Source organism: Balaenoptera physalus, assembly GCF_965194825.1.
Source record: "Balaenoptera physalus genome assembly, chromosome: 5".
NCBI lineage: Eukaryota > Metazoa > Chordata > Mammalia > Artiodactyla > Balaenopteridae > Balaenoptera > Balaenoptera physalus.
In genome coordinates this window covers 131,547,682-131,567,349 of record NC_138884.1, presented here as the reverse complement: position 1 = coordinate 131,567,349, position 19,668 = coordinate 131,547,682, and the positions used below count along the sequence as shown (strand labels likewise).

Genomic DNA, 19,668 nt, shown 5'->3' with positions numbered 1-19,668 from the left:
AGGGCAAATTGGAATTCTATTATCAAGTGATGATATTGTGAAATTCTCAGAGAGGATCTAAAGATCGGTCTCACAAACAGCTTCCAGCTTTAACATAGAGCTCTTCTCAGATATGGGCAATGAATCATCAGGATGAGCTAGAATACAAACTTCCTCAAAAGTAGCTGCAAACCAAATAACTGTATGGCAAAAACTACTATTTTCCTTGTAGACAGCAAGCAGCGACTTGTCAATCTGAAAGCACTCTCATGGCTGTCCCCTGGGGTTCTGCTCTGAGCACACTGCTGCTTTTGCTTCACGGGCCTTCTATTCCTCCACCATAGCTTCTGTTGCATTTACATGCCAACATCTCCCAAACCTGAAGTGCCTGTTTCAGTCTGAGCCCATATCCACACAGCCCATTAGCCAACTGCCTACCAGACCCTTCCACCTCAAGGTCGTATAGGCATGCCCTTCTTTATTTCCTATCTAAGTTAATGACCTCACTGTCCCTTCAGTCACCTAAGCTAAAAGTTTGAGGCATCCTTGTCTCCTCTACTGCTCCTCATACAACTTGTCCTTAAGCTTGTGGATTCTCATATTTCTCTTGAAACCATTCCCTCTACTCTTTTTTTACTGTAACAACTCAGGCCCTCATCCCCTATTGCTTAGTCTGTTTCAACAGCTTCCTCAAGCATCTTTCCGCTCTACCACCTCTTTTCATTTTACCATCAACTCCCTTCCTAAAACATCAATCTGAAGCATCATTCCTTTTTTTAAAAATGTAAACAGATTATTGTATAATCCATATATAATTTTGGTTGTTTTTTGTGGTAAGAACACTTAACATGAAATCTACCCGCTACGGATTTTTAAACGTACAATACGGTATTGTCATCTTTCGGGACAGTGTTGTCATACCATTTCTTAAAAATGCTAATGGCTTCTCCCTGCCCAAAGGATCAGAACCCTATTCTTTAGCCTGGCATATGAGTCCCCCCTACCCCAATCATGTCCTGGGCTATTTTACCAGCTTTACCTCTAGCCAACTCCTCTCTGCCTCTGGCCTCACCTACTGTGTACAACTAACTAAATGTTCAGTTATACCTGTGCTTCAGCTTCAGTGAATCAAAGTATGATTCAAAAGCATACTTTTTGACACGTTGGTACCATTAAATACCATGTTGCTATAGCCAAGGATATTCCTACATAATTTTGAAGATCTGGCCCAACATCATCTCCTTTGTGAACCTTCTCTGATCACTCATAATAAAGCAGAATATGTTTCCTCCTCTTTAAGTAAACCTCCATTATAGGATTTATCACACTGCACTGTAATTTGTCTACTCATAAGACCTTCCTTTAGTCATGCCTGCACCTTCAAGCATCTAGCAGAGTGCCTGGCACAAGTTCACTGTAAAATAAAGACTCAATATATGTTTGCTGAATGACCAAACATATATTGTGTTGAGTGAGTTAAGTATACTTACTATATCTTTTTGGTTAATAATTTAAAAAACTTTCACTTGCATAGTACTCTGAATTCTTCAAAATGTTCTACATGCATTTAATTTTAAATACTCAAATCACAACGTAAAGAAAATGAGCAAGTGATTTGTCCATAGTTACGTAACTAGTTATAAAGCTGGCAACACATATGCACACAACTCAAGATCTAATGACACCAAGTAAAAAATTTTCAACACTCATCTCTCCTTAGTGTTTTAAGAATTTATAAGTAAAAAAATCAAACAAAAAGTCAGAAATTTTACCAATTCATGGTAGAGAAGCAAAGAAGCAGTTTTCAGTGATTCAATTAGGCATATTTTGGCCGTTGGGTGATATTTCCACATATTTATCTAGCAATCATATTTCTAACATTGGTTACCTGGACTGAGATAGTACTTGGCTGGACAGTTATTCTTCTCCTTTAAATCAATTTATCACTAAATGCTTAATATTACTAAATGTATTTAATAATTAAACACGAAAAGGAGGCCCTTATTTAATTCTGGAAAAACAATATTTTAATTAAAAAACTATAAAATTGAATACCAGATATATTTATTAGTGTAGTGTCCATTTTGCTTGCAGACTTGCTTACAGACTGACTTTCAAAAAACGAGGCACCTCCTGAACGCCTTATCCGAGACAAACTCACTTTTACAAACTCGAGATTTATACTGAGTGAGTCTTTTCGACCAGTGACTGAAGTGGCTTCTTCATCCACATTCCCTTTAAAAAAAAAAAACAAACAAACCAAAAACACATGCGTATGAACACACACACACACACACACAACTATATATATATATACACACACACACAACTATCTAGTTACATGAAATTATCCAATAGGCTAGAATATGTTATCAATTAACATCACTTAAGTGAGTAAAAATTTAAACAGAATGACCTAATGAACATTAGGCATTCCTAACAATTTTATAGGTTCAAGCCCATAAACATAATTGATGATTTTTACAGCGTCTCTCCAGCAAAAATTAGGATGGACATGGAGTGTGTGTCTTTATTATTTGTCTAAATAAGTCAAGAGACATTCACTAATATCAACATCCTATGCATTTTTAGTGGTAAAGCTGCACTTGAAAATGCCAGTGGAATTTAAGTTCACTAAATAACTAGTAATACTAGTCTCATTTTAAATTAACAAATGTGATGCACACCCTTTAAAAATTTACTATTTATAAAATATAATTTTTTATACAAATAGTGATTTGATGAAATATTTAAAATTTAAGTAACATAAGTAACCTCATATCTGAAGAGACTGCACAGTGTATATCACTTATAAAATATTCGGAGTTTTAAAATTCTTATATAATTGATTTACCTACATTACTTATTTCATATTTCTGCTTATTATGTAGAGACAGGATAGATATTATCAAGAAGAAAATTAAAGTTTCTGATCTCATTTTATATCCATTATTAAAGATAACATTTCTAAAAAGAAAAGATGCGATAAATTTGAAAAAGATGCAGACGTGCTAAGTATACCTAATCCTCCTGATCCAGGTGTAAGGCCAGAAACTGCAGTTTTTTGTTTCCCTGCTCCATATGGATGAAATACATAAAGGGAAAAGTCAGACATGCACGCAGTGAAGCTCAACCCAGATGAACTGCTGCTGGAACTGGTCAGATCTGACTGACTACTACTATGTCGACTTCTGCCAAGAGGGCTGCCTAATCCTGACAAACCTACAGGGAACACAAGAACACCAAAATATTTATAAGCCACAGAAAATTTAAAAAACTGTCACTAATATAGTCTCAAGAAACAAACATGACTTGAAAATAAAGTGAAAATAGTCAAACATTAACTGATCAATAGAGTTAAATCCTTGAAATTAAAATGAGGACTTAGATGTATTTTCCAGTTAATTTACTTCGTAAACTAAGGCTGAATATTCTGTTCATCTTTGAAATAATTATTTATACATATGACTGGCCAACTCCATGGCTTCCTGTTTCTTTTCTCCTTTGTTCTACAGGAAGCAGGCCGTGGAAGAGGTACAAAACAGCTGGGTTTTAAGCAATGGAGGAGAAGAATGAACTGTAACAAAAACCCAAACCATATAGCTGGAGTCCACATTTCCCAGAAACAGTGGAAACAGAGTAAGGTACACAAATAGAGAAAGTTAAAGATCTCCTTCTCTTAGGCAGCTATGTGCCCTCACTGGCAACATCCACCATGGGTGGACAGACTAATTCCAAATATGCTTTAAACATAAAAAAAGATGAGACTGTCTGCATGGAGCTTTATATGATTTGCCAGTGATTCTAAAATACATATTTCCAGACCAGACTTCTTTTGGATTCATATATTGCAGCTAGTTACTTGACATCCCACTAGAATGGATCACAGACATGTGATCACCAACATGGTAAGACAAAGCTTACCATGTCCAAAACTGAACTGATCTTTTCCCCTAATCTGCTTTTCTTCCAGTATTTCCCATCTCCGTAAGTAACACTTCCATGCAAATAGCTCAGCCAGAAACCTGGGAGTTATCTGTCATCCTTCCCACTTCTGACTTCCTATCATGCAACTTATCACCATATCATTTCTGTGTCTAACAACATATATCAAGTATGTCCATTTTCCTCCATCTTACTATTGCTGTTCTAGCCTAAACAATGATCAATTCTGGGCTGCTGAAATGGCCAACTGCTCTCCCTGCTTCCTTCCACTCTTGTTCTCTTCCAAGCAGCTGCCACACTGCAGCTGGACTAGTGTTCTAGAAGTGTGAATGATAATCACGTCCACTTCCCTGCTTAACCTCTCGGTGGCTTCCCTGAATGATATGGCTCTTTCCTATCTATATAAATCTTGCTCATGCCAGTATACCCTTTGTTCACCATGCTCCACTTATACTAGTTTTATTCTTTTTATTTTTCAAAGTTGTCAGACTCTTTCCTACTTCATGAATTCTTGTATTCTGTACCTGGAGTGTTTATTCCCCCAACTCTCTGCTTGGCTAACTCATACTTAACCTACTTCATGTTTCCACTTAAAACATGTTTGTTTGCTTATTATCTGTTTCTCCAAATTCAATTTAAGTTCCATATTAGCAGGCACTATGTCTGTTAGCTAAGTTCACTACAGTATATCCAACCCCTAGTACTGACCCAGAACTCAGCAAAGTTCAATAAAGATCCTTTAAAAGAATGGATATTGTCGTAACCTACATTTCTTATACATTTATTCTCATCATCATTCCTTCTTGCATGTTTTATGATGATAGAATAAGGGGTGCTGCTTCATTCTTTAATTTTCTAAAATAAATGTGGACATAAAAATAGCTGCTCATTTTATTTTCCTCTCATTATATATTTCTAGCATAGTACATATATACTGCTATAATAATTTGTGTTAATAATTTGTGATATTTTGTCATTAAGAAAAAAGTGAATATCCTAACAGAGAAATGGGCATGGGCATATTTATCCTCCTCTGTCAAACAGCCAATAAAGTAACAATATAGATTAAAATAATAAAATCCCGTTTTAGTCAATCATATTAACAATGATTGAAAATAAATTTAAAGCAAAGTGTTGAGAAGAGTACAGTGAACTTGGCGTTCAGACACACTGTGGTGAAGATGCAGAAATCTTTACAGTCTTACTAGAGAGTAAAATATATCAAACACCTTAAAATGTTTGCACTCTCTGACTTAGGAATTCCACTTTTAAGAATTAATCCTATGAATGTTTAAAAATATTTATATACAGAGATACTCATCTCAATATTATTCACAAAATAAAAACCAAAAACCCCAGGGAGTTTCAAATATATGATCAAAATTATGTTATATCATACAGTCATTAAAGTTATTTTAGAGATAAATACTTAATAATTTGGGAAAGCCTATATTTAAAATTTCTGAAAGTTACATAGCAGAAGAGACCATATTTCAGTTTTTCCTGGGAAAAAGACCATATCTTCACAAAAATGCTAGATAGTAGGTAGGAACTGATAAAGGGATATTATTATTTTCATTTTTGATACTTTTCTGTTTTCTTTATGTTCTATAATGAACAATGAGTTAATTTTCTAATCAAAAAAATGTTTTCAAAAACCAGCACTACCACTCCAACATGTTGTTGACTACAATACAATTCCAGCAGCAATATTTAGGAGCTAAGTGTAAGACAGTGGGCGATGGCATTAGCAAAAATCTCACTTCTAAAATATCAACTTTTTGTTGTGAAAATTTTCAGAGATTTACACAGCAAAGCAAATGTTTTGCTTTAGCCGTTTCTCCACATTGCGGAATATCCCCTGGGGGCAGAATCGCCCCCCCCCCCCCCCCACTGCTTAAAACCACTGAACATTAGTTCTCTCATCAATTTTCATTCATCCTAGTCTCTCTTAAAAAATGTCCAAGAAAATCTTTATTTTTTGCATTTGTGATCTCTAAATGATATTTAGGGCAGAAATGACACAGTTTTAATACAGTGAAGTGTGACTGTCTCATCAGGAAATCATCAGTTCTGCTTTAAAAACTAAACCTTTCATGAAACAAACATTTGAGGTAGGTAACAAAATTTACCATTAAAAAGTTTTTTTATACACACACACACACACAATGTGATATACTTTTAATTCAGTGTGGTAAGAAATCCTTGCAAGATAATACATCTCTTATTTACCATTTGCAACACTGATTACTTGTAATGTAAAAATATAGCATAAAATCAAACACTCAGAAGTACTTGAACACATTATCATTCATACCTCATAGTGCATGTAATATGTACGTGAAACCAACAACAAAATGCCATCCCACTGCCATTCCTTTGTAATAAAATACACTCAAAACTTTGATCTACTATAGATTTTTTTCTACAAGTACTCTAATTCTCAAATGTTCTCCTTTTCCAAATTTATTTATTTGGCAATATATATTACTGTTAAAATAATACTTGGCTTTATGCCAACTGAATAAAAGAATGTTTCCACACCTGGTGTTCCAGTTTTGCTTGCAGAGGTCTTTGTTCCACTCTGAGGAGCATTACCTCCAGGGGATAAAGTCTCTGCAGGATACGTAGCCCCTAAAGTCTCCAGTTCTCCTCGGTTTGAAGAAAACACCAAGTCCAGGGATGGCAGCTTTAGCATGCATTCTACTCTTGACACTGGTAAACAGCTAAACTTGATCTGTGAGGGCTAAAAAGTGCAGAAAGCCAAAAAAAAAGTTTCTAGGAGCTAGATGATTAAAAAATTTCCCACTGGACTCCAAAAATTACATTCAGTTTCCATTTCAGTCTACATATACCAAATTTATTATTTGACACTTAAAAGAATTTTGTCTTTAGTGTCCTACCTTTTTCAAACAGACACACGGTACATTAACCAAAGTATATTAAGAAAATGGTATCATTTTAAAAACTCTAAATATTTGAGGAACTGTCTCTAAGCAGTAAATATGTAGACATTTAGATAATTCAGAACATTAAAGATGTTTATGTTCATATTGTACATAATCAAGTATTTTAAAGGAAGTAATTTCCTTTTATACTAAAATTTTAAAAGGCTATTGGCTATTGCATTAATAACTGAAGTTTTACAAACTCTCAAGCCCTCACTCATTACATGTTTTCATCAGATCTTCAAAAAAGCTTGTGCAAAACTCCAGAAGATCAAATTGAAGTTCTTTTGGCCAAATTGCTATTGTAGAAATTAATCTGAACAGATGATCATTAGTGTTTCTTTTATTCTTGAGATTGTTCATAAAATTTTAATTGAGAGTAAACTAAACCTTGAAGTTTGGATACAAGCCAAGTCCTCCTTAATAAATGGACTCAGTCGGATGCTGATATAACATACCTCATTTTATTGTGCTTTGAAGATGTTGAGTTTTTTACAAACTGAAGGAGGTTCATGGCCACCCTACCTTGAGCAAGTCTAATGGTACCATTTTTCCAACAGTGTTATTTTTTAATTAAGGCAGGTACATTGTTTTTTTTAGATATAATACTACTGCACACTTAATAAACTACCATATAGTGTAAACATAACTTTTATATGCACTGAGGAATCAAAAAATTCATGTAACTGGCTTCACTGCAATATTCGCTTTATTGCAGTGGTGGTTTAGAACTGAACCCACAATATCTCTCAGGTATGCCTATACTCCTAAAGGCCTACAGATAGGACTGAATTTTAGAATAAAATATTAAATATATATTATATAACTCTTAGAAAAATCTAACAAAGGTACTGTTGTGACTTTGTATCTCAATTTCACTTTATGTCTGCCCCCAAATGACCATAATGACAAGAAATATAGGTGCCATCATAAAAAATGGCATAGAGTGCTAAAAAAGAGTTTTAACTTACATATTTTTACATTTGCCACAAAAGTATGAGATCTCAATTTTGAAAACTCAAAGATATGAACCTCCTCAGCAGACAAGTAAATACACACACAAAATTGTACATATACTTCCCAAAGGTTCACACAACCTCTAAGCCATCACAGACATACTAAAGGTCCATGAAGCTTAAGAAAACATTAAAGGGTAGTAATATTGTAAATGTTCAAATAAACTTAAGAAAAAATTTTTTTATTTAAAACAGAAAGGAATAAATGAAGTATATCACCTGAACTCGTACGTAAACCACAACATCTACAGGGAAGGAAGAGTAAGCAGATGTTGAAGATGATACTAGTGATGTTGTTGATTCTTCCATAGGATCTGGTATTTCAAAATGTCCCATATCTTCATCTTGTGAGCTGATAGCTGTTAAAATATTTAGTTTTAAGTGCACTATTAGGGCAAGGGCAAACTATTTATTAAAAGATCTTTTTCTCTTATGCTAGTACTGAGATCAGGGGTATGAACGCACAGAAACACTGGCTTCTGTAGCCCATCATTCTATACATCTTTCCCTATTCAAACCTCTAACTCATTCCTCCAAACTCTTGATTCCCTGCTGCTATACCAAACAACGAACAAAGAAAAAAGTAATTATGCCTTTGCCCTCAAGGAGTTTCCAGTCCAAGAGACACACTAACATAGGACCTAAAAATGTTAATTTTGTCACTAGCTGTGGCCGTGGAAGAATCGTAAAACCCCACCAGGACTAGATGGTCTCTCAAGTTCTTCTTCAGTTCTATAATTCCTTTACATTTATCATTGAATATATAATAGCATTAAGAAATCCTTCTAAGTAATAGGACCCCAAAATACATGTGATGGGCAAATAAGTATATAAAGAGGACACTCACTTGTATAGTTCCTTTCAATTGGTGTAATTGGGATAGTTTCCAGAGCCTTTTCCAGAAAGTCTAATAGGCAGGGACTAATAACCATTTCTTCTGGCAATGACTGAAGTGCTACCCAGGCATATAACTTGGCTGTTTTTACTCCTCCACTTCCTTTTCCTTTGGCTAGAACATTTACAGGTGTGAAGTGAATTTAATAGTTTCCATAAAACATACAATAATTTTGTGAGAAATTAGAATTATATGACAGTTTAATCACATGAAGCACCTTATATTTAAAACCATACAAGAATGCAATAAAAATAGGTTGAAAGAAATCATAAATTATTGTTAGAATACAAAGATAATCAATGATGTATATAAAAGTACAACAGTTATTCCTCTTTGCTCTAGGTAACGAATTTCGGTTGAATTTTTCAAGTTTATACTTTGCTAACTCTCTCATTAGTATTATTTTAGCATTTAATCTCTCATTTAGTATTATTTTCTCCACTTAAGGAGTAAGATGTAGAGAATTTTGACTAATGATATTCTGTGGCAAGTTGAGGAAAAACATCATTGTTTTTAGGCTTTCCTATGTTCTTGCTGTTCTTACCTTGTATACATTTATAATGCCTCCTTACACGGGCTGCATCTCTCTATTTCCTTCTACCTGACTAAATATTTCCACATCAGTAGAATGATTATAATAGCTAACTAAGATTTAGCTAACTTTGGCTTAGGTTTCCAACTCCAGCATGTATTAGCTTGTAAACATAGGAAAGAAATTCAACTTCTGTGAGCTTTAAATTTCTTCATATATAAAATGGGGACAATATTGATAATATCTGCCTTGCACTTAATGGACATACATGTGTCTTGTCAATTTAAAAGTGATCTAGGGACTTCCCCAGTGGTCCACTGGTAAAGAATCCGCCTTCCAACACAGGGGATGTGGGTTCGATCCCTGGTCAGGGAACTAAGATCCCACATGCCGTGGGGCAACTAAGCCCGCACGCTGCAACTACTGAGCCCACGCACCACAACTACAGAGTACACGCACTCTGGAGCCCACGCACCACAACTAGAGACAAGCCCATGCCCCGCGACGAAAGATCCCGTGTGCCACAACTAAGACCCAACGCAGAGACAGCAGAAGCAAGAAGAACTACAGTCCTGCAGCCTGTGGAACAAAAACCACATTCACAGAAAGATAGACAAGATGAAAAGGCAGAGGGCTATGTACCAGATGAAGGAACAAGATAAAACCCCAGAAAAACAACTAAATGAAGCGGAGATAGGCAACATTCCAGAAAAAGAATTCAGAATAATGATAGTGAAGATGATCCAGGACCTCGGAAAAAGAATGGAGGCAAAGATCGAGAAGATGCAAGAGATGTTTAACAAAGACCTAGAGGAATTAAAGAACAAACAAACAGAGATGCACAATACAATAACTGAAATGAAAACTACACTAGAAGGAATCAATAGCAGAATAACTGGGGCAGAAGAACGGATAAGTGACCTGGAAGACAGAATGGTGGCATTCACTGCTGCGGAACAGAATAAAGAGAAAAGAATGAAAAGAAATGAAGACAGCCTAAGAGACCTCTGGGACAACATTAAACGCAACAACATTGGCATTATAGGGGTCCCAGAAGGAGAAGAGAGAGAGGAAGGACCCGAGAAAATATGTGAAGAGATTATAGTCAAAAACTTCCCTAACATGAGAAAGGAAATAGCCACCCAAGTCTAGGAAGCGCAGAGAGTCCCATACAGGATAAACCCAAGGAGAAACACGCCAAGACACATAGTAATCAAAGTGGCAAAAATTAAAAACAAAGAAAAATTATTGAAAGCAGCAAGGGAAAAACGACAAATAACATACAAGGGAACTCCCATAAGGTTAACAGCTGATTTCTCAGCAGAAACTCTACAAGCCAGAAGGGAGTGGCATGATATACTTAAAGTGATGAAAGGAAAGAACCTACAACCAAGATTACTCTACCCAGCAAGGATCTCATTCAGATTCGACGGAGAAATCAAAAGCTTTACAGACAAGCAAAAGCTAAGAGAATTTAGCACCACCAAACCAGCTCTACAACAAATGCTAAAGGAACTACTCTAAGTGGGAGACAAAAGAGAAGAAAGGACCTACAAAAACAAACCCAGAACAATTAAGAAAATGGTAATAGGAACATACATATCAATAATTACCCTAAACGTGAATGGATTAAATGCTCCAACCAATAGACACAGGCTTGCTGAATGGATACAAAAACAAGACCCATATATATGCTGTCTACAAGAGACCCACTTCAGACCTAGGGACACATTCAGACTGAAAGGGAGGGGATGGAAAAACACATTCCATGCAAATGGAAATCAAAAGAAAGCTGGAGCAGCAATACTTGTATCAGATAAAATAGACTTTAAAATAAAGAATGTTACAAGAGACAAGGAAGGACACTACATAATGATCAAGGGATCAATCCAAGAAGAAGATATAACAATTATAAATATATATACACCCAACATAGGAGCACCTCAATACATAAGGCAACTGCTAACAGCTATAAAAGAGGAAATCGACAGTAACACAATAACAGTGGGGGACTTTAACACCTCACTTACACCAATGGACAGATCATGCAAACAGAAAATTAATAAGGAAACCCAAGCTTTAAATGACACAAGAGACCATATAGATTTAACTGATTTTTATAGGACATTCCATCCAAAAACAGCAGATTACACTTTCTTCTCAAATGCACACGGAACATTCTCCAAGATCACATCTTGGGTCACAAATCAAGCCTCAGTAAATTTAAGAAAATTAAAATCATATCAAGCATCTTTTCTGACCACAATGCTATGAGAGTAGAAATGAATTGCAGGGAAAAAAACGTAAAAAACACAAACCCATGGAGGCTAAACAATACGTTACTAATTAACCAAAAGATCACTGAAGAAATCAAAGAGGAAATCAAAAAATATCTAGAGACAATTGACAATGAAAACACGATGATCCAAAACCTATGGGATGCAGCAAAAGCAGTTCTAAGAGGGAAGTTTATAGCTATACAAGCCTACCTCAAGAAACAAGAAAAATCTCAAGTAAACAATCTAACCTTACACGTAAAGCAACTAGAGAAAGAAGAACAAAACCCAAAGTTAGCAGAAGGAAAGAAATCATAAAGATCAGAGCAGAAATAAATGAAATAGAAACAAAGAAAACAATAGCAAAGATCAATAAAACTAAAAGCTGGTTCTTTGAGAAGATAAACAAAATAAACCATTAGCAACACTCATCAAGAAAAAGAGGGAGAGGACTCAAATCAATAAAATCAGAAATGAAAAAGGAGAAGTTACAACAGACACCACAGAAATACAAAGCATCCTAAGGACTACTACAAGCAACTCTATGCCAATAAAATGGACAACCTGGAAGAAATGGACAAATTCTTAGAAAGGTATAACCTTCCAAGACTGAACCAGGAAGAAATAGAAAATATGAACAGACCAATCACAAGTAATGAAATTGAAACTGTGATTTAAAATCTTCCAACAAACAAAAGTCCAGGACCAGATGGCTTCACAGGTGAATTCTATCAAACATTTAGAGAAGAGCTAACACCCATCCTTCACAAACTGTTTCAAAAAATTGCAGAGGAAGGAACACTCCCAAACTCATTCTATGAGGCCACCATCACCCTGATACCAAAACCAGCCAAAATAAAAATTAAAAAATAAAAAATAAATTAAAAAAAAAAAGACCCAACGCAGCCAAACATAAATTAAAAAAAAAAAAAAAGTGATCTAAAAATGTTAGGCATTATTATCACGATTACTGGCTATTTTAAAAGATTTATCAAGTTCCATCTCTCAAATAAAGCTTTTTCAAATAATTCTTGTCCAGTCCAATATTCCCTTTTTTGGAAATTCTATTTTATATATATAAGGTATTATTCACATGGTATAGTAGCCAGATTCCAAGATAACTTCCAATAGTTCTTTCCTCCTGGTATTCACGCCCTTGTGTAGTTCCCTCCCACACTGAATAAGGCTCACTTGTATGATCAATAAGATATTGTGGAAGTGATGTTACATGACTTCTGAGACTAAGCCATAAAAGATATTGCAGCTTCAGCCATGTTCTCTTTGGATCACTCCTTTTGAGGGAATGTCAGCTGCCATGTCCTGAGAACACTCAGGCAGCCCAGTGGAGAGACCCATGTGGGGAGAAACTAAAGCAGCAGCTTGCCAGCCATGTGAATGGGATACGATGGAAGCAGACTTCCAGACCCAGTCAGGCATTTGGATGACTGCAGCCCTAGCCAACATCCTGACTGCAGCTTCATAAAAGACTGTGAAGTTAGATTCACCCTGCCAAACTGCTCCTGGATTTCTGATCCGCAGAAAATGTGTTTGAGATTATAAGCCACTAAATTTGGGATAATTTGTTATGCAATAATAGATAATTAATAAATGTGGTTAAGTCCAGTGTACTCTGTCTTAAATGTATAACTTTGATGTTTCCATCTAGATCATAAGCTCCCAGATTTGAACTACATTAAGACTTTTCTAAATATATATAGATCTAAAAAATTAAGTAAACTATTAAGTATATTGAGTTTATTTTAACAACTGATATTCTAAGGTAATATCAATTAGAGAACTAGGCAAAAGTAGTTGGCCAACACTTCCACATATGAACTTTGTACAGTTGTTACTGATAAGTCTAAGTCCTTTCTTCTTAAACGTGAATTTGAAAGAAAGTCTCAATAGAGCAAGTAGGTGATGACTAAAACTTAATTTATGAAAAAATTAAAATAAAGTATATTTTCCGTAAATACCTGAGGGAATAGGTGGGGGCTGGGGAGGAAGTAAGGTGTTAGTCTTGCTCTGGACAGTGCAAGGTAAAGGAGGAGAAGGAGGAGATGTTGCACTATCTTTCATACCATACAGCTTGGACTCTTTAGAGAGCGTTCTTGGCAAGGAAGATCCTCTGGAGGCATTAGGTGATTCGGTCTTTAGAGTCTTGGAATTATAATGCAACTGTATTGAAACAAATAAACTTCAAAATTAAAATTATGCAGATGAGGGAAACCAAGCAATGTACAAAAATGTGGCAGAAAGAACACTGGTTCAGGAGCCAGAAGATTTTACGAGTTAGCTTTGTGATCCCAGCAAGTTCCTTATTAGCTTTTTTTCATTTTTAAAGTTGAAAAGGGTCATTCCAGATAATATTTTAAGTTCTTTCTAGCTTAACATCCTAGCTTAATAATTCTAGAATCTAAAAGAGTTGCAATAGGCAAGGTTTAGCAAATACGTTGTGAATATCAATGTTTAAAAAAGAAAATTAACTTTTCTGTCAAAATTTCGTGGAAAAAGGGGCAACCTGCAGTTTAGAAGGTCTCATGTTCAGAATATGGCTATATTAGAGAAAAACTTCAGAAAGCCGCATTTTAATATAATTGGTGAAGGACGAATATATATGATAGAAAATAAACATGGCTACTAATAATCTAATCCCTAATCCTAGACATTTAGGTTTTTACCTTTACATCAACTCCAGGAATGTAAAATACTGTTGTTTCTAAGTCACTAGGCTTTGTTTGTAGAGATGATGGCACTTTCTTGCCAGTCATTAAATGGGTGGTGGAAGCATAATTAGTTTGAAACTTCTTCTTTTTCGAAGGAGAATCTTGATCTAAACTCCTGGAACTTCTATCATAACTCCTATAAATAGAAAAATGTTTTATCTTTTTGAAAGACATTTATTTCCTTTTATTTTGTTTAAAAGCAGACTTTTATTTATATAGTAAGTGAAATGTAATCCTTCATTAATAAGGTTGAAAAAGTGAAGCTCATCAGTGTCTCTAGCGAAACTGGTTAATCCTTGCCTGGATGAGGTTTATGTTGTATGTTCCACAACTACACAGGCAGTTATTCTTTCCTGAGATCACAACTGTTTCACATGAACACGTAAGGTTGAACCAAATGAAACTGCCCTTTACATAGGTAAATATAGCTGAGTACCAGCAATTTATTTTGGTTTACTGCGGTTCAACCCAAAATAAATTAACAGTCATTCTTTTTATCACCACTATTACATTTGTAAGAATTTAACTGTTTAGAGTGCCTTTTTATCTTCTCATTTTATAAAAAGCTTCATTAGACAAAGAGACATTTAAAAATCTTTTATTATAGAAAATTTCGAACATACAGAAAGTAAATGGAACGGCAGAATGAACTCCCATGGGTCCATCTCCCAGCTTCAGCAGTTGTCAGCATTCTGCCTACTTGTTTTATCTACATTGCCACCCACTCCTTACTCATTTATTCAATTATTAATATTACTATTTTCTTATAATTCTTTTTTAGATTAGGAAGGAAAAGCAAAACAGAAATTCAAAGAACAAAATAATCTAACCCTACGCCTGTTTATACCACTATTTCTTCAATGATGGAAACAAATGGTAAAGCTGCAGTTACAGCCTGAACAACATTCCAGTTTACTGAGGTCTCTTTGTGCAGTTGTTTCCCAATCTTTCTTATTTCTTTATGTCATCAAACTTTCAGTAACAAGATATCTTTAAGTACTGTACTGTTCTTTGAAATAGAAATGTGCACAATATGATGACAGAGACCGAGGAATTCATGCTTATTTAAAGAATTCCAAGGATATAACTACTTTAATTAACAAATTTGCTAGAATCTAAATCAGACGTCCATTTCTAATCACCAGAAAATATTATACACCTGTTTAAAGAAAACAGTATGTTATACAAATAAACACTCAAACATTCTAATTATGATAAAATATACTCTTTAAATCTGCATTTTGGGATGTGGCGGGAAATGTTTGTTATGATTAATGATATATAAATAGTAGTTCTAACAAATGAAGTTACTTGTACACCTTTCTGACCAATATCTTACCTTCTCAAGCTTGTATCATCATGTTCTTGTAGAAGGGTGGTTGGGTGGAGCACACATTTTCCACTATCAATTTCAACTCGTATATCAAGTTCAAAGTCAATATTTCTCTCTGTAGCTGTGCCACTAAGACTTCTGTTGGCTGGGGCTGTTGGCCAGCGTTCTGTAAATAGCTGATGAACAGCAGCAAAGCCTGTTGCTTTTTTACGGGATGTGTGTCTAGAGAAAGAACAACTGGTGATTACATTGTAGTAAACTGGGAAGAGTTTTCAACAAACTATTTTCCAACATGTTATGTGAGCAGTAGTCTGTAAATAAATTTCACTATTTTATAAATTCACACAAATTACCCAACTGGCTCCTACTAATTGAAGTTTTTCTTAAGTTTAATGGAGTCACATTTTATTCAACAACTATATACTGAGTAACTATCACGTGCCAGGCAATGTTCTAAGCGCTCAGGACACAGGCACAAGCACTGATATTAAGGAGTCTGAATATCAGCGTATGACCTACATCCTACATCTTGGAGGAGATTTCATTCTTGCAAATTGTAAAATTTAAAATGCTACTTTCTAGATTTTATTAAAAGACATAAAGAGAGGGAAAGAAAAAAATAATGCCATATGGAGCTAAATTATATTAGTAAACCTTGGATATGTCTCCTAGTCTCACTCTGGGTAGGTAAATTAAGATTTTTTTTCTGTAAAAATTAACAGTTATATAATGCTTTAAGCTCAGTTCTACATTCTAAAATACTGCCTAAGGATGTTAAAGCTACTCACGAGGGTTTCCTGTAAATATAGAACCTTTCCCTCTCATGGTCTTCGTCCTTTTCATCCTTCTCGGAATCCTCACTGGTAGAAGACAAACTGTCATCCCGTCGGCCCTCCTCAGGTTGGAAAGAAATGCCTGGTGAAAGGCCTCCTGGAGTTTTGGGAGAACTGAACACGGAATATGATCCTTCACTATTTGAGGAGTAATGGGATGGACCTTCAATGGTTACTGACAAAAGGTCCAGTTCTGTCTCCTCTGGAAACTGAATGTAAAGAGAAAAAATATGAATCAGGTTCACATTATAAACCTCTTTTCCCTTAAAAAAAAAAAAGAAAAAATATACATTTAAGCATCTAAAATTTCTCTCAGAATTGAATTTCCTCAGTCTGAACTGAAAGATCAGCTTTACAAACATATGAAATGGTACACCAAGGAAGGAAGCAGAAGTTCAAACCACAGAAAGTCATACCACTGACTCACTAAAAATTAAGAGTGAAATTTTACTTTATATAAGCATATATCATCACGTTAATTAGTACATACTGTAATTCTTTAAAGCATGGGTTAATCATGCTGTGGAGACAAAAGAAACAATGTGATCAACTTTAACTTAGAAGGGCAAGAGAGCAATTAATGATGGAAGAGCATGCAAGTGTCAGTACAGAATGTACTTTGTGCTTCCAGAATACTTTCTGTGGATACACCTTTTTAAAATGGGCCCCTAATGAGCTGAAGAAAGATGTGTAAATAGTTATATAATTAAATAGCAATCAATCAAACTTAAGAATTCTGTATTTTAAGGCAAGTACTTTGTATAAATACAATGTCACTCACTGAGGATTGTATCAGGAGACCACTGCATTTAAGTAGGTCAAAAAAAAAAAAAACTTCTGTGACCTAATTTTGATTCCCAGTTTTGAGATTTGCTTGCATATCCTTTGAGGGAATGTGACAAGCCTTTGTAAAGTGTTATGTGCAAGGTACATTTATTGATATTACTATAAGATACATAGTGAAATCCTATAATCAAAATTTCAAACATTTGCAGAGTCTAGATTTTCTTCACTTTTTAAAAAATAACATTATTTAGTAAGTCAGTCAGATTTTATCAGAAAATCTTCAACTTTTAAAGCTGTGGTAAGAGTTTATGTAGATAAATATCCCTTTGTTTATATTTATTTTCTATTTAACCATGCTTTAATGATCTATTCTGTAATTTATGATTTTTATATACTATTTTTTATAAACAGCTTATACTGCTATTTAAAAATAGGACGAATCATTCAAATATTAATGCCTTTAAGAATAACTCAATCATTTCACAGTATATACATATATCAAATAATTATGTTGTATACCTGAAAATAATGTTATATGTCAATTATCTCGATATTAAAAATAATGTACAGGAAAAAAAATCAATTAGTAGAATCCATTCAATTCACTGTAAAGAACTGTATTTCCAAGTTCATTTTTAGAAAAAAGGACATGTTTGTCAAGCTCACTCTATTACAACCTAATAGTTCTAAAACAAAGTTCGGCTTGACTAAATTCAGTGTAACTACGGGATATATGTTGAGACTATCTTAAAAGAGTGGGCGATGGGAAACAAATGTGTAATAAGTTCCAATTTTTAAATGTAACTTGACAGAAAATTTCTAGACAATGATGTATATACCTACTATACAGATACAATTTTAAAATTAAATTTTACTTCTATAACATATTTAGGGAAAATACGTAGCTTATAAAGGTGTTAACTCATAAGTGATTGTGTAGCACATTTTCCACACTGTTTTGAACATAATTTTTAATAGACTGCTTTTATACATGCTTTTTTATACCAGTGACTCAAAATAAATAACACTCAATGATTAATTTGTTATTCTGAGATAGGTTTGATTCTAGTTTGAATTAGGTAACTAATTTTTTCTTAAAGAAAAGATTCATTTTGTATTTGGGTGTAGGGAAAAAGAGGTTCACTTCGGGATTAGCAAATAACTGTAATATATTGCAGTTTTTGGTTTATGATTTTGTTGAGTTAATCTGGTGTGCTGATTTAGTCCTTCTTTAATTTTGGAGATTAAATAATTACTATTAAGTTATAAGTGAGTATAGAACTAAAATATATTCATGAAAAAGCTTAGGAAATATACATGATGAAAAAGAACTGAAACAATCTTAAACCTTTATGTAAAATATCTTCAAGGTCTGAGTTTAGTATGAAATGAGAGGAAGACATTTTGAAAGCAGATTTTCAGAGTGGTTATTTAGCTTTAAAGCAAAATTTATGTTGTTCTTAAAAAGTACCTGAAGATACCCTTCCCCATGACAGCTGGACTGTGGTGTACTTCCCCATACCGTTTCTTTCAACTTAATTAAAATAATAAGAAAATTTATAAAAATTCATGAAAAATAAAAAAAAATGCTTTGAAAGTAAAAGACAACAAACATTTTAACATAAATTTTAACATGCTATAAAATTAGAATACAACTTTGACACTGACCTTTTTACTACTAGTTTCTGATATTATCTCTATATATTCTGAACAAAAATACATAAACAATAAAATACATTAAGTAAAAACATTCCACATTTACATTTGTGTAAAATACCCAGTTTAATGCAGAGTCGAACTTGAAAGAAAAATTATTCAACAAAATGTTTCTACCTACAAGCAAGCAGTATGGAGTCTTTATTCTACATGCAAAACACTAACACCTGCGGCATGGCTCTCAATAGTGCTCTGCTATTTGGCAATGTACAGACACCTCAGCCATCACAATCCACACTTTCACTGTAAGTAGGAACTACTATTTCTAAAATGCGTAACTACTATAATTTTGTAATTACTAAAAATTATTTAGCACTGTGTATCTCTAACAAGTAGTATCTCTCTTACTGTATCTTGGATATTGAAAGTGACTCTGGGTCCAGGAGATGCTGCATCCACCCGGATTTCTGGGAGCTCCTCAGTTTCACCTACTCGAGAACTAAAATAAAATATAAAGTTATAAAACATTAATATTCGTGTTCAAAAAAACCCCCTGGACTTTATAAAAGTCTGATTAATGACATTAACACTTTATTTCTAAATATTTACCTTATCCAAGGATTAAACTTTTGGTATTCCATTTCTTAACCTTTAGCATCTCATTAAAAAAAAAGTTCATTGCTTTAACACAAGATTTTCTAAAATTATACCTTATAAAAAAGAATTTATACTACTTTATAGTG

General features: G+C 34.2%; 1 protein-coding gene across 12 annotated transcripts in view; it reads right to left on the bottom strand.

Moving 5' to 3' along the window:
- The window catches only part of BLTP1 (bridge-like lipid transfer protein family member 1), a 204,277-nt gene that overhangs the window by 15,732 nt on the left and 168,877 nt on the right, over positions 1 to 19,668 (bottom strand). For 10 of the 12 annotated variants that reach the window (XM_082462683.1, XM_082462685.1, XM_082462691.1 and 7 more), the window contains 10 exons: positions 19,334 to 19,424; positions 16,439 to 16,692; positions 15,657 to 15,872; positions 14,273 to 14,453; positions 13,568 to 13,769; positions 8,736 to 8,897; positions 8,108 to 8,247; positions 6,469 to 6,670; positions 3,001 to 3,201; positions 2,035 to 2,214 (listed from right to left, as the gene is read on the bottom strand). In XM_082462683.1, coding sequence (XP_082318809.1) covers positions 2,035 to 2,214; positions 3,001 to 3,201; positions 6,469 to 6,670; positions 8,108 to 8,247; positions 8,736 to 8,897; positions 13,568 to 13,769; positions 14,273 to 14,453; positions 15,657 to 15,872; positions 16,439 to 16,692; positions 19,334 to 19,424 — 1,829 coding nt within the window. Of the gene's footprint in view, positions 1 to 2,034; positions 2,215 to 3,000; positions 3,202 to 6,468; positions 6,671 to 8,107; positions 8,248 to 8,735; positions 8,898 to 13,567; positions 13,770 to 14,272; positions 14,454 to 15,656; positions 15,873 to 16,438; positions 16,693 to 18,740; positions 18,804 to 19,333; positions 19,425 to 19,668 lie in introns of all 12 variants that reach the window. The other 2 variants (XM_082462686.1, XM_082462692.1) reach the window with 2 other exon arrangements.